The sequence below is a fragment of the Nomascus leucogenys genome, chromosome 18 (genome assembly GCF_006542625.1).
Source record: "Nomascus leucogenys isolate Asia chromosome 18, Asia_NLE_v1, whole genome shotgun sequence".
In the NCBI taxonomy this organism is placed as follows: domain Eukaryota; kingdom Metazoa; phylum Chordata; class Mammalia; order Primates; family Hylobatidae; genus Nomascus; species Nomascus leucogenys.
In genome coordinates this window covers 55,941,123-55,957,860 of record NC_044398.1, presented here as the reverse complement: position 1 = coordinate 55,957,860, position 16,738 = coordinate 55,941,123, and the positions used below count along the sequence as shown (strand labels likewise).

The following is a 16,738-nucleotide window of genomic DNA, read 5'->3' as shown; positions in this document are numbered from 1 at the left end:
TTAAAACCACAATGAAATGCAAAGACATTTGCTAAAATGGCTAAAATTAAAACACTGATAGTACTGAGTATTGGTGAGGTGGCGGAGCCAATTGAACTCTTATATACTGCTTATGGCAGTGTAAAACAGTTCAATTACTTTGGAAACATACAGCATGTCTTATAATGTGACATATACGCTTACCACATGATCCAGAAGTTTCACTTGTAGGCATTTGCTAAAGTTTAGTGTTTCCAAAAGACTCAAGCATGAATATTGATAGCACTTTTATAATGAGCAAAGTGAAAACAGGAATGAATATTAGAAAATCACAGTTTCTGCTTTTGTAGCCTCACACAGAATATAGTCAGACTAAGCTAATGGCCTTAAAACATTATTAGAATAAACAAAAAACAATTGAAAAACAGGAAAGCCAGTAATGCCAACTACAGAAATTAGCAATCATTTTTCAGAAATTTGAGTAAAAATCTCATATCCCCTCCTAAAGACAGAATACATTCAGAGAACTTAACAAAGGCTGTCTTCAGAAGTTAGCTGCAATAATCTGTTTATATAATATTATACCTTTTGATTTAGTTTCGTTTTGTAATGTTTGACTACAGCTAGGGTAGAGAATTTATTTTCAGTGCTGCTCTGTTATTTAATTAGTGTAGCTCTGGTTTAGGAAAATTATACTTCAATTTTGTTTGATTAAAGAACACTAAGGTCTATTTTAGCATCGTGTTGCAAAGCTATACATAATTATTTTTCAGTCTACTATTATAAAATCCCCCTTTTAGTCTATGTTGGTGATTTAAAAATTGCATAGGCTAAATATGACATAATTCATTCACCTGGATGCAATTATTTTTAAAGGGAAATGATCATTTTTGTTTTTTATTATCTGTTGCCTAATTATACAGTATTTGCTTTTCATTTAAGATATTTTAATTCTTCATATTTATTTTTATTTTATTTTATTTATTTATGATTATTATACTTTAGGTTTTAGGGTACATGTGCACAATGTGCAGGTTTGTTACATATGTATCCATGTGCCATGTTGTTTTGCTGCACCCATCATATTTATTTTTAAAAACTCGTATTTCAGTTTGAATATTATCTTGTTACTTTTCTTTATGTAAGAAGGACATTTATGCTGGTTGAAGAAAAGTATATTTCACAAAAGACCATATTTGAAATTTCACTAATTCTAAATGAAGAATTAGAGAGTTCATGGTATGTTCATGTCTGGAGGTTCTTTAGGAAGATTTTCAGACACAAAGTCATTTGTGGTGTATTGATATTTAGTTATCAACAATCTGTTTAATAATTTCCATGTTTGTCTATTCACTTCCTCCTCCAATTTCTTTTCCATTTTAATCAAACTCTTGAAGTTTCATTCAGAAAACTTTTTCTGTTCTGAAAACTAAACCACTGATCCTACTTTGGTAACAGAGAAATAAATTCCTTGTATGAAACAGGTACAGGAGGGGTTGGGCAGGGTTCAAGGGGAGGGGATTATTAAGAACTTCAGTTTCTCCTGGCCGGGTTCATGTGAGCCTCACCTAGTGGTTTCCCTAACAGCAGATACAGCCATAGTCAAGCAGATAAACCGATATACATTCAAAGCAAAACAATTGAGAAAATATTTGATTTAAAAAATTTTGTCATTTGTGATTTTCTGTCCCTAATCTCTTAAAAATGAAAATAAGTGGGGTGTATTTTTTCTCAGTGTAACTTAAATAAAATGAATGAATGAATAAAACTTGTGTGTTTCATATTATATAAAATGAGAATTTTGTGACTTTGAAGAGCAAGAGTCTAGATTTACATTGACTAACTTACTGAGCCATAAATACTAGACGTTAACAAACCTTAGGTATGTGTTCTTTACAAAATAGATGCACAAAAGAGAAAGGCATTTCTCCTTTCTCTTTGTCCACCATCTCACTTCCACTTCCAGATAGAAATATCCAAAAGTATCACATAGAAGAGTCTCAGTATTTTGGGGAGACAGGAGTGGGGAGGTTCTGTTTCTGATACCAATGTTGCTATCTCTTTGCAATTGTATATAGATTTTTTGTTATTTACTCCCAAATCTCTGGCTTCTAATGTGAATTTTTTTAATAACATGTATAGCAAACGATACAGTAGAAGACATAAAGGAAATAAGGCTTTTTATATTTTCAAATATACTGTGTGATTTATAAGTAAAATTTGAATATCTTGTTTTAATAATTTATTCCTTTCATATGTTAAACTTAGAGAATAATTTTGAGTTTGTTTTTATTTAAGTGACTTTGGTCTTGAAAAATTAAGTGGCTATGTTTATTTGGAATAGGAATGATGTATTAATCCATTTTCACACTGCCAATAATGACATACCCAAGACTGGGCAATTTATAGAAGAAAGAGGTTTAATTGTACTTACACGTGGCTGGGGAAGCCTCACAATCATGGCAGAAGGCAAGGAGGAGCAAGTCACATCTTACGTGGATGGCAGTAGGCAAAGAGAGGAGCACTTGTGCAGGGAAACGCCCCTTTTTATAACCATCAAATATCATGGGACTTATTCATTATCAGGAGAACAGCACAAGAAAGACATGCACTCATGATTCAATTACCTCCCACCAGGTCTCTCCCACAACACATGGGAATTGAAGATGAGATTTGGGTGGGGAAATAGCCAAACCATATCAAATGAAGTCATATACCACCTAAAATTGTACTTTATTATTTCTATAAAATACTTAGCTAATTTAATAAGAATATAAGAATATTACAGAATATAGAATTATAGATCCTATGTAGGAAATTACTATCTTAGTTGAATTGCTCAGATAACTAATAACATTTTAAGGGAATTTATCAGGTGAAATTCAAGCCACAAAACAAATTTCATGGGGAAAATTTGTTTATATGCTTTAGATTTCTATATTTATATTTTCAGAAAGATTTGCATATTTTATCCCTTTGATATGGTACTATTGTTGCTAGTGGTAATTGTGGGTCATATTTTTGGTATGTGCAGACTATTATTATTGCCTCTCGTCTACTACTTCATTGTCTGGAAATATTTGATTGTAATTTTTTTCCATATTGTTTGCTTAGATCTGTAAAATAGAGGATTATGAATCATTTTGGAGTTCTTAGAGAATTGGTATTCATCTCTTTCACCTCACATTCTAGTGTGACTTTAACTGGCCTTTCTCTCTGAAGAGAGCAACTCACTGCATTTTAGTGTACAATCAATTGTGAGGGTATATCTCCTGCGCTACAAGCCAACTCAGTGGCTTCTACAGAATTAGAGTACAGTGTTTGCAGTTATTAGAGTGAATAGCATTGTTTCTTTTTTAACTGTTAAAAACTTCCTGCTTTGGTTTTAATATACATACTTGTTATATACATACTTGTTTTTAGAAAATGATTTAATCCCCTCTTACCAGGGTCACAAAATATTATCTTAGTTTGGAGAAAAGCTTTTCTTGTATTACAAAAAAAAAAAAAAAAGAAAACAGTGAACATACAGAAAAAGTTGATAACTTTGAATCACCCAACCCACCCTCCCAGGTGTACTCTGTGTTCCAGAAGACATCATAACCAAAGTAAACATAGCAAAACAATCTGTAGAAAACTATTGTCAACATATATGACAGCAGATTTAATATTCCCTTTAAAACCTTTTATTTTTTTTCTCTTCTAACTCAGTGTTACCAGTCTCTCTGTGAAATTCTATAGTACTTTGCACATAATTCTTTTACCACATAACTATAATTCAAGACCTGACATATAATCTAGGTAATTGTGTGTTTTCCCTCTAATGAGGGGCTTTTTCAACCTTGGCACTGTTGACATTTTGGCTTGGATAATTGTTGTGGGGGCCTTTCCTGTGCACTGTTGTATGTTTAGCAGCATTCCTGGCCTCTAGATGCCAATAGCAGTTTCACAGCCTTGACAATAAAACACATTTTCAAACATCATGAAGCGTCTGCTGGTTATAAAATCCCCCCCAGGCAAAACAAACAAACAAACAAAAACCAAGGAAAGGCCGGGTGCAGTGGCTCACGCCTGTAATCCCAGCACTTTGGGAGGCCGAGGCGGGTGGATCATGAGGTCAGGAGATCGAGACCATCCTGGATAACAAGGTGAAAACCCTTCTGTACTAAAAAATGCAAAAAATTAGCCGGGCGTGGTGGTGGGCGCCTGTAGTCCCAGCTACTCGGGAGGCTGAGGCAGGAGAATGGCGTGAACCTGGGAGGCAGAGCTTGCAGTGAGCCGAGATCGCGCCACTGCACTCCAGCCTGGACAACAGAGTGAGAGTCCGTCTCAAAAAAAAAAAAAAAAGCAAAAAACCCCACAGAATGCTTATAAAATCTCCTCCAGGCAAAACAAACAAACAACAATAAGAACAACAAAAAACCCTCACTATTTTGATTGTATTTTAAGCCTCTTGAGAAAAAGCAGTCCTAGTCATCTTTGATGCACTTGAGCACCTACTCAGTGTTTTGCATATAGTAACAATTCAATAAATACTTATTGATTTTAAAGGAACAAATTATGATTCTTCTCAAGTCCATTTTCTTAATAAAAAATATTACATTATGAAAACATTTATATATAAATGTGTCAATACCTCACCTGTGTAAAAATGTATTGGATATAAAATTCAGTCATGAGTAGAATGATTCTATTCTGGAGAAGACATTCTAGGGGGACTTCATTTATATTGAACTTGGATTAATTTTGTGTGCTTCATATTACTTCAGGTCCTTTTTGTATATTCTTGGTGTTAGCAACTATATTTTTAAAACAAATTGATAGACTTTATTTTTTGAGCAGTTTCAGTTTTGCAGAAAAATTAAGCAGAAAGTAAAGAGCTATATACGCTTCATCTTGCACTAGGTGGTACATTTGTTACAACTGAGCCAAGGATGATATATTATTATCAACCAAAAGCCATAGTTTACATTAGGGTTCCCTACTGTTATACATTTTATGGATTTTGACACTGTATGATGATCTGTATCAATCATTACAGTATCACATAGAGTAGATTCACTGCCCTAAAAATTGTCTATGTTGTACCTATTCATCCCTCCCTCTCCCCTGAACCTCTAGCGATTACTGATCTTTTCATTATCTCCACTTTTGCCTTTTCCAGAGTGTTATATAATTGGAATCACACAGTATGTAACCTTTTCAGATTGCCTTCTTTCATTCAGCAATATGCATTTAACGTTTCCCCATTATTGGTGTTTGCAACTAGATTTTAAACAAAATTCAGAGTTGTATCTGCTGTTTCTTGGACACTTACCACTAATAGAAAAGTGTACTGTAATAATTTGACATCCATATACCAACCATACCATACATCACAGTATATACAAAAATTAAGTCAAAATGGATCACAGACCTACCTGTATGTAAAACTGAAAACTATAAAGTTCCTAAGGAAATTATAGGAGAAAAAATTTGTGACTTTGAATTAGGAAAAAAAATTTTAGATACAAAAAGGCACATTTTATAAATTTGTTTTCAGTGATCAATTTAGAGCTTCTGCTCTTCAAAAGACACTTAAAATAAAAGGGCAAGCCACAGGGTTGGAGGAAATACTTCCAAAACATCTATTATGATAAAGGACTTATATCCAGAATATATAAAGAGCTCTCAAAACTCAACAATAAGAAAGCAAATAAGCATTGAAAAAATGAACAAAAAATTGGATGTTTCACCAGAGAAAATATATGGGTGGCAAATAAGTACATGAAAAGATGGTCGATGTTATTAGTCATTAGGAAAATCTACTCTAAAATCACAATGAGATACTACTACTATTTAGAATGGCTTTAACAGGATTAAGATGGTGGATAGGAGGCAAGACTAACTTGCAGCTCCTACTCAAGACAGACACAGCAGCGTGTAAAGACTCACATCATGAACTTTTACTCCAAGAACTACCTACCACAGGAACATACCAGGAAATCTGAGACATTTTGAAGGAACTGGATCACCTCTTCAGGTTCCCTGAGATGCCAAAAAACTGTGAGTCTGCTTGCTTTCTCAATGGGGAGGCTCGTAGTCTGGGGCAAGCTCTCAGCCCTGGTTACCAGCTGCCTGGAAATAGACTGGGTGCTGTTGTTGGGGCATGGTGGGAGTGAGACTGGCCTTTAGGACTGCAGGCTGTGTGGGAGCTGGGTGAGGCGTGTGCATGTCAGCCTACCCCCACTTTGCTGGTGACCTGTGTGACTCAGCAGAGGCGGACATAATCTCCCTGTGAATATAACTCCACTGGACTGGGAACTACACCGTCATCCCCCACAGCAGCCACAGTGAGCCACACCCAAGGAGAGGCTGAGCTCAGACACACCTATCCCTGCCCCCACCTGGTGGTCTTTCTCTACCCACTCTGGTAGCCAAAGACGAAGGTCTTGGAAGACAAAAACTCTTGGAAGTTCTATGGCCTTGCTCACCACCTGAGAAACCTGAATACCTATCCAGGTGTCCCTAGGGCAAGTTCGCATGCTCTCTATAGGACTGCAGCTGATACGCTATTGAAAGCATCACCTCCTGGCTGGAGGCCAGCCAACACAAAACCAGTGCACTAAACAAAAACACAACCAAAGACCTTCACTAAGCCTACTTTACTCCCCTGCTACCTCCACCAGTGCAGCTATCCACAGCTGCAAGACCTGAAGACGGATCACGTTACAGAACTCTTTGCAGACACTCCCCAGTACTAACCCAGAGCCTGGTAGCTCCGCCTGGTGGCTGGAAACAGAAGAGCAAAACCAATAGCTACCGTTTGGATATTAAAAAGCCCCATTCCTAGCGAAATGGAGAAAACACCATATCAAGGGAGCACCCTGTGGGACAAAAAAATCTGAGCAGCAGCCCCTAAATCCCTGATCTTCCCTCTGACATAGTCTACCCAAATGAGAAGGAACCAGAACAACAATTCTAGTAATATGACAAAACAAGATTCTTTAACACCTCCAAAAGATCATACCAGCACACCAGCAATGAACCCAAACCAAGATGAAATCTCTGAATTGCTAGAAAAAGAATTCAGAAGGTCGAATTTTAAGCTAATCAAGGAGGCACCAGAGATAGGTGAAGTCCAACTTAAAGAAATTAAAAACATGATACAGGATATGAAAGGAAAAAATTCTTCAGTGAAATATTAAATAGATAGCATAAATAAAAAATAATCACAACTTCTGGAAATCAAGGACACAATTAGAGAAATGCAAAATTCACTTGAAAGTCTCAGCAATAGAATTGAACAAGCAGAAGAAAGAACTTCAGAGCTCGAAAACAAGGCTTTTTAATTAATCTAATCAATCAAAGACAAAGAAAAATGAATTTTCTTTCTTTTTTTTTTTTTTTTTGAGGGGGAGTCTCACTCTGTCGCCCAGGCTGGAGTGCAGTGGCGCAATCTCGGCTCACTGCAACCTCCACCTCCTGGGTTCATGCCATTCTCCTGTCTCAGCCTCCCGAGTAGCTGAGACTACAGGCGCCTGCCACCACGCCCGGCTAATTTTTGTTTGTATTTTTAGCAGAGACGGGGTTTCACCGTGTTAGCCAGGATGATCTTGATCTCCTGACCTTGTGACCTGCCTGCCTCAGCCTCCCAAAGTGCTGGGATTACAGGCGTGAGCCACTGCGCCCAGCCAGAAAAATGAATTTTGAAAAGTGAATAAAGCCTCCAAGAAATTTGGGACTATGTTAAATATCCAAACCTAAGAATAATTGGTGCTCCTGAGGAAGAAGAGAAATCTAAAAGTTTGGGAAACATATTTGAGAGAATAATTGAGGAAAACTTCCCCAGCCTTGCTAGAGATCTAGCAAATACATCCAAATACAAGAATCTCAAAGAACACCTGGGAAATTCATCACAAAAGATCATTGCCTAGGCATATAGTCATCAGATTATCTAAAGTCAAGACAAAGGAAAGAATCTTAAGAGCTGTGAGGCAAAAGCCTCAGGTAACCTATAAAAGAAAACCTATCAGATTAACAGCAGATTTCTTAACAGAAACCCTACAAACTCGAAGGGTTTGAGGTCTAATTTTTTACTTCCTTAAACAAAACAGTTATCAGCCCAGAATTTTGATCCAGAGAAACTAAGCTTCATAAATGAAGGAAAGAAGGTCTTTTCCAGACAAACAAATACTGAGAGAGTTCACCACTACCAAGCCAGCACTACAAGAACTGGTAAAAGGAGCTCTAAATCTTGAAACAAATCCTCCAAATACAAGAAAATAGAATCTCCTTAAAACATAAATCTCACAGAACCTATATAACAATAACACAATGAAAAAAATCAAGGTATTCAGGCAACAAATAGCACGATGAATAGAATAGTACCTCACATCTCAATACTATCATTGAATATAAATGGTCTAAATACTCCACTTAAATGATACAGAGTGACAGAATGGATAAGCATTTACCAACCAAGTTTCTGCTGTCTTCACAAGACTCACCTAACACAGAAGAACTCACATAAACTTAAGGTAAAGGGACCAGGTTTTTCGCAGGCTACAGAAGTAACACACCTGGTCAAACCAACACCACCTCCTCCAGCCTCCCGATATAATAAACTACCTTTCTGCCACACATGGGGTTTCTTTTTGTTCCAAGACCCCCTCCCTTGTCTCTGTACAGGAAAGCTGTTCTCTTCTTCTTTCTTGCCCATTAAATTTTCACTCCTTAAAACCACTCAACATGTGTCTGTGTCCTGTCAGCACAAAACCAAAAACCCTGGTGTTCCTCCAGTCATCAAAGCCCTATCAAGACCACAGTGGAATAAAATTGGAAATCAACTCCAAAAGGAACCTTCAAAATCATGCAAATACATGGAAATTAAATAACCTGCTCCTAAATGATCACTGGTCAACAATGAAATCAAGATGGAAATTAAAAAATTCTTTGAACTGAATGATAATAGTGACACAACCTATCAAAAACTCTGGGATACAGCAAAAGCGGTGCTAAGAGGAAAGTTCATAGCATCAAATCCCTACTACTTCAAAAAGTCTGAGGCCAGCCTTGCTGGCTCACACCTGTAATCCCAGCACTTTGGGAGGCTGAGGCAGGCAGATTGCCTTAGCTCAGGAGTTTGCAGCCAGCCTGGGCAACACAGTGAAACCATGTTTCTACTAAAATTCAAAAAATTAGCTAGGCATGGTGGTGTGTGCCTGTAGTCCCAGCTACTCGGGAGGCTGAGGCAGGAGAATTGCTTGAACTCCGGAAGCAGAGGTTGCAGTGAGCTGAGATCACACCACTGCACTCCAGCGTGGGTGACAAAGCAAGACTCTATCTCAAAAAAAAAAAAAAATTCTGAAAGAGCACAAATATATACAATCTAAAGTCACACCTCACAGAACTGGAAAAGCAAAAACAATCCAAACCCAAACCCAGCAGAAGAAAAGAAATAATGAAGATCAGAATAGAACTACATGGAATTGAAACAAACAAAAAAAACACAACAGATAAATGAAATAAAAAGCTGGTTAGACAAAGATTGACCAAGAAAAGAAGACAGAAGATCCAAATAAGCTCAATTGAAAATGTAATGAGAGATATTACAACTGATACCAGAGAAATACAAAAGATTATTCAAGGATACTATGAACACCTTTGAGCACATAAACCAGAAAATCTAGAGGAGATGGATAAATTCCTGGAAATATGTATCCCTCCTAGATTAAACCAGGAAGATATAGAATCTCTGAACAGACCAATAACAAGCAGTGAGATTGAAATGGTAATCAAAAAATTGCCAACCAAAAAAAGTCCAGGATCAGACAGATTCACAGCTGAATTCTATCAGACACTCAAAGAAGAATTGGTACCAATCCTACTGATACTATTCCAAAACTTATAGAAAGAGGGAATTCTCCCTAAATCATTCTATGAAGCCAGTATCACCCTAATACCAAAACCAGGGTAGGACATAACAAAAAAAGGAAACTGCAGACCAGAAGAAAACTACATATCCCTGATGCACATAGATGCAAAAATCCTCAACAAAATACTAGCAAACTGAATCCAACAGCATATCAAAACAATAATTCACCATGATCAAGTGGGTTTTATACCAGGGATCCAGGGATAGTTTAACATATGTAAGTCAATAAATGTGACTACATAAACAGAATTAAAAATAATAATTACATGATCATCTCAATAGATGCAGAAAAAGCATTTGACAAAATCCAGCATCACTTTATGATTAAAGCCCTCAGGAAAATTGGCATAGAAAGGAAATACCTTAAGGTAATAAAAAACATCTGCAACAAACCCACAGCAACATTATACTGAACAGGGAAAAGTTGAAAGCATTCCCCCTGAGAACTGAAACAAGACAAGGATGCCCACTTTCACCACTTCTTTTTTTTTTTGAGGCGGAGTCTTGCTCGTTGCCCAGGCTGGAGTGCAGCGGTGCCATCTCGGCTCACCGCAAGCTCCGCCTCCCGGGTTCATGCCATTCTCCTGCCTCAGCCTCCCGAGTAGCTGGGACTATAGGCGCCTGCCACCACACCTGGCTAATTTTTTGTATTTTTAGTAAAGACAGGGTTTCACCATGTTGGCCAGGATGGCCTCGATCTCCTGACCTTGTGATCTGCCTGCTTTGGCCTCCCAAAGTGCTGGGATTCAGACATGAGCCACCGCGCCCAGCCCACTTTCACCACTTCTATTCAACATAGTACTTGAATTCCTTGCCAGAGCAATCAGTCAAGAGAAAGAAATAAAGAACATCCAAATCAGTAAAAAGGAAGTCAAACTGTCACTCTTTGCTGATGATATGATCTTATACTTAGAAAACCCTAAAGACTCATCTGAAAAGCTCCTAGAACTGGTAAATGAATTCAGCAAAGTTTCAGGATGTACACAAATCAGTGGCTCTGCTATATGCTGACAGCAACTAAGCGGAGAATCAAATCAAGAACTCAACCTCTTTCACAATAGCTGCAAAAATAAATAAATAAACTATTTAGGGATATATCCAACCAAGGATGTAAAAGACCTCTTACAAGGAAAACTACAAAACTGCTGAAAGAGATCTCAGATGACACAAAAAAATGGAAACACAACCGATGCTCATGGATATGTAGAATCAATATTGTGAAAATGACCATACTGCCAAAAGCAGTCTACAAATTCAATGAATTTCCATCAAAATACCACCATCATTCTTCACAGAACTAGAAAAAACAATCGTGAAATTCATATGGAACCAAAAAAGAGCCCAAATAGCCAAAGCAAGACTAAGCAAAAAGAATAAATCTGGAGGCATCACATTACCCAACTTCAAACTACACTATAGGCCATAGTCACCATAACAGCCTGGTACTGATATAAAAACAGGCACATAGACCAATGGAACAGAATAGAGAACCTACAAATAAAGCCAAATACTTACAGCCAATTGATCTTCAACAAAGCAAACAAAAACATAAAGTGGGGAAAGGATACTCTATTCCACATATGGTGCTGGGATAATTGGCAAGCCACATATGGAAGAATGAAATTGGATTCTCATCTCTTACCTTCCACAAAAATCAACTCAAGATGGATCAAAGACTTAAATCTAAGACCTGAATCCATAAAGATTCTAGAAAATAATATGGGAAAAACCCTTTTAGACATTGGCTTAGGCAAAGACTTCCTGACTAAGAACCCAAAAGCAAATGCAACAAAAACAAAGATAAATAGATGGAACTTAATTAAACTAAAAAACTTCTGCACAGCAAAAGAAATAATCAGTAGAGTTAACAGACAATCCACAGAGTGAGAGAACATCTTCAAAATCTATATATCTGATGAAGAACTAATATCCAGGATCTACAAAGAACTCAAACAAATCAGCAAGAAAAAAAAAATCCCATCAAAAAGTGGGCTAAAGACATGAGTAGACAATTCTCAAAAGAAGATATACGAATGGCCAACAAGCATATGAAAAAATGCTCAACATCACTAATTATCAGAGAAATGCAAATCAAAACCACAATGCGAAACCACCTCACTCCTTCAAGAATGGCCATAATAAAAAGATCAAAAAATAATAGATGTTCACATGGAAGCAGTGAAAAGGGAACACTTTTACACTCCCATCAACACCACTATGGAACCACTATGGAAAACAGTGTGGAGATTCCTTAAAGAACTAAAAGGAAATCTACCATTTGATCCAGCAATACCACTACTAGGTATCTACCCAGAGAAAAAGAAATCACTATATGAAAAAGATACTTGTACACACATGTTCATAGCAGCACAATTTGCAATTGCAAAAACATGGAACCAGCCCAAATGCCCATCAATGAACAGGTGGATAAAGAAAATGTGATATATATATATATATATGATCAAATACTGCTCAGGCATAAAAAGGAATGAAATAATGGCATTCACAGCAACCTGGATGGAATTGGAGACCATTATTCTAAGTGAAGTAACATAGGAATGGAAAACCAAACATCATATGTTCTCATGTGGGAGCTAAGCTATGAGGACACAAAGGCATAAGAATGATACACTGGACACTGGGGACTCAGGGGAAAGTATGGGTGGGTGGTGAGGGATAAAAGACAGCACATTGGGTACAATGTACACAGCTCGGGTGATGGGTGCACCAAAATCTCAGAAATCACCACTAAAGAACTTATTCATGTGACCAAACACTACCTGTTCCCTAAAAACCTATTGAAATTTTAAAAAATTTAAATACAAATAAAATAAATAAATAGAATGGCTTTAACAAAACACCTTACAATGTCATGGACTGATGAAGATATGGAACAACTAGAACTCTCATACACTGCTAGAGGGGCTGCAGATGGTATAGCCATAGCCACCGTAGGAAACAGTCTGGCCAATGCAGAGACAGTTAAATATATAACCCATAGGATTCAGCAGTTTCCTCTCTTTGTATTTACCCAAGAGAAATGAAAACTTATATTCACATCAAAATCTGTACGTGAATGTTCATAGCAGTTTTACTTATAATTGCCAAAAACAATTAAAATGCCTTTCAGTTTTATAAATGAATAAAGTGGTTCATCCATTCAGTAGAATACTCAGCATTAAAAAAAAAAGGAATTAAAAAACCCATTAAAACAGCATTTAGAAAAAGAATGTGCAAAGAAGCCAAATATTTACTCTTGTATTAACATAATAGTCAACTGCAGAAAGTACAGCCAAATAGAGGCCACACTGGAGCAATAGGAAGATAAATTTAGTCTCCCTACAGTGCTTTTAGAAGTTTAAAACGCAGCCCTGAAACTTTTTTGTTTGTTTGTTTGTTTGTTTGTTTGTTTTTTTAGAGACAGTGTCTCACTCTATCGCCTAGGCTGGGGTACAGTAGCTCACTGCAGCCTCGAACTCATGGGCTTGTGCAATCTTGCCTCAGCCTACCAAAGAGCTGAACCTCAGCGATGTGCCACTATGCCTGGCTAATTTTTATAAAAATTTTTTTTAGAGGCAGTGGTCTTGCTGTGTTACCCAGGCTGGTTTCTAACTCCTAGCCTCAAGTGATCCTTTCACCTTGGCCTGCTAAAGGGCTGGATTACAGATGTGAGCCACTGCACCCAGCCAAACTTAGTTTTTTGGCTTTTTTTTTTTTTTTTAAATAAGCAGCTTGCAACTTAAAAGATACAATTTCTTTTCAATCAATTGTGAGTACTTTTGTGAGCCAGTAGCACTAGGCCACAGTGGAGCCACTCTGATCTTTTATTCAGCTTCCAGGGCAGCAACACTGTTTTGTTTATGCAGCTGAAAGGATATTACCCTTCCTGATACAGAAGAAAAATGCAAGTCTTGGAATGCTAGGCTGCACATACTCCTGTATAACCTGAAAGAAGTTTTCTTTGAATGAAGAAAAACACCAAATATAAATGTGCCTCAGTTTTTTCATCTTTAACATGAAGATGATACTACCTACTTCAGACAGTGGTGAGGTTTAGAGATAGTCATGTAAACTGATTAGAAATGTGCCTGGCACAAAGTAAGTATGCAATTCATCTTAACTATTATTATCTAATCCACAATGTACCATCAGTGTTCAGGCATCCAGTAAAATCTAATCACCACATTAGAAAAATTGCATGAGAAAATTTATTCAGTTTTTCAATTTGTTTTCACCTTCTGACTTGGGTTAGAAGAGAGTGAGGGAAATGATGGTTTCTTTTTTTCTTTTTTTTTTTTTTAAATACATACAAACAAAAAGATGCGTATCAAACATATTAGGAAGGTTACACATGGGAAGTCGGGGAATAGAAATGGGGGGTGGGAGTTAAAATAAATGAGAGAGGGACTTTATATGGATCAGTGATAATAACTCAATCCTCTATTTGACAAAGAAGAGGGAGAAGGAAGAGGAAGAAAAAGAAAGATGGTTTCTTTAGTTCCCAAGCAGGTGGGAAAGGAGGAGGCTCCGTATGTCAGGGTGATGGGCAGGGAAACCACAGACAGAAAGGAGCCATGGGATGTGTGACAAGGCTGATGACAAAGGCTGAAGTATTAGGGATTGGAGGATGAAGGATTTGTGGGGTCAGTGCTTCATTGGGACGTTCTCTTGTTCCAGGGCCATTTATCCATTTATCTTCCCTTTTTAATTAATATTTGCTGCTAATATCAGTGTTTTTCTGTTCTGCAAACATACAGCTCTTGAAAGTTTTCTGTGGGATTTAATGTTACCTAATTTTGGAGAACCCAGATGTGGAAAACTCCCCTACCACGTTCCTTCCTCTTCTTTTTCTGTGTACATTCTCCCTGTTTTGGGGGTGGGGAGGGGAAAGAGGATGCTAAAGTACATATGGGTACATGATATTCTAGGTAATTTTCTAAGATATTATTTGTAATACTTACTGTAATAATAATGTATCCTGAAATTTTTTCAAATTTTTAAATTAATGTACATACAAAATAGTATATAACTGTTTTGAGGTGACATAATCTATTGCACTATTGATTAAACTATCATAAATCAATAATGCTTTTAAGCCCTAGATCCTAAAATTTGAGAATAATTTGTAGAATCATTATTCTTATCCTTGAATTTGAAAATCAAGCTCAGTGCTTCTCCAAATTATCTTCTAAAAATTAATTCATGTGAAAATTGTGTTCTAGGAATTAATTTTACGTAAGTATAAGTTTATATATTCATTTTATTTATGAAACCGTAAAGATAATGACATTAATCATTTGAAAGAGAACATTGGAACACCTTAAAAAATATCTTGGAAAACCTTTTCTAGAAAGAACATAAAATGTCGCATGTATTTTAATAGCCATCTTAAAATATTCTTGTTTAGCTGTGCAATGGAGGATCAGTGACTGACCTTGTGAAAGGATTTCTGAAGAGGGGTGAAAGAATGAGTGAGCCTCTAATTGCCTATATTTTACATGAAGCACTAATGGTAAGGCAATTTAAATTGTGCATTAATTATGAAGCAGTTCCAGTTAAAAAAATGTAGATCCTATTTTTAGAAAAATGTCACTGGTTATACTACATTAGTATTTATTGATGCAAGAATATATGCAAAATCTGACATGTTCAACATAGCTAATTCTTTTTTTCCACTACAAATTTACTTTCACTGTACCAACAGGATCCTGAATTCTGACCTCTTAGGTGTATTTCTGAGACTGTGATAGTGATGAAGGTAGAAAACTAATAATAGAGTTTTTTGGCCATTATCTTAAATAAGTATATGAAATATTTTCTTCCATTGAAACTCACACATTTTTAATACGATATTTGCTAAGAACTAAGGAGCATGCTTTGATTCTGTGAATTTTTATATAATTCAAAGTGGAAATGATGTTCCTTGATGTGACTAATTCAATGTGAAACACTTGAGTGTCTGAATGTTAATTTTATTATGTGTTTCCTATTGATTTTGTACAGGTACATCATCTGAAAATTTTTGTTGTTTGATGCTTTTGTTAAGAGACATTATATATTTCTCGTCTTCTAGGGACTTCAACATTTGCATAATAACAAAACTATCCACAGAGATGTGAAAGGAAATAACATTCTATTGACCACTGAAGGCGGAGTGAAACTAGTAGATTTTGGTAAGTTTTGTTTAAAATGCATGAGTTTTAACTCCATAATGAACCAGTATGATATGATTTGATCTTTTTCGAATGACCTTCCTTTCTAGATATTGGAAATAGAGTAAAAATCAGTAGTATCTTATTGAGGTAAGAAGTGCAGAGATAATTTGGCAAATGAGAGATTCCCAGAAGAAAGGGTGACTTCTTTCAAGTCAGCTAGTTTGTGCTCATACAACACCAGTGTAGTAACGTGCATAGTTGATCCTCTAAAACAGACAGCGTCTCAAATGATTACTATAAGCCTATAATGACAATCTCATGGCTCCTACTAGTGATTACTTTGCAAATGGACATATATCCAAATCCAGGATTTTGAGATGTGAGGGGAAATTTTCATTATCATCTGGGAGTATTTCCTCCCTCCTAAGGAGAAACAGGAAAAGATGGTCTCTTTCTTCCTCAGTACCCTTGCATGTCGTACAGTGATGCTGGAAACTGCTACAGTTACCTGTGACTAAGACGCTCTGTCCTGAGCAGAAAGCCAACTCTGAGAAAGGCAGAGCTGAGAGAGGGGAAGAATGGGGGTGTTTGATAACATAATTGAGGCACTAAGTCAATCAACTTTGGAGCCTGCCTTATCTCTGGACCTTTTGTTATGTGAGATAATAAATTTCCATATTTACTAAAC

General features: G+C 36.6%; 1 protein-coding gene across 1 annotated transcript in view; it reads left to right on the top strand.

Annotated features, from left to right (window-relative positions):
- The window catches only part of MYO3A (myosin IIIA), a 282,509-nt gene that overhangs the window by 49,361 nt on the left and 216,410 nt on the right, over nucleotides 1-16,738 (top strand). The window contains exons 5-6 of the mRNA XM_030798007.1: nucleotides 15,303-15,407; nucleotides 15,969-16,068. Of these exons, the coding sequence (XP_030653867.1) occupies nucleotides 15,303-15,407; nucleotides 15,969-16,068 (205 nt within the window). The remainder of the gene's footprint in view (nucleotides 1-15,302; nucleotides 15,408-15,968; nucleotides 16,069-16,738) is intronic.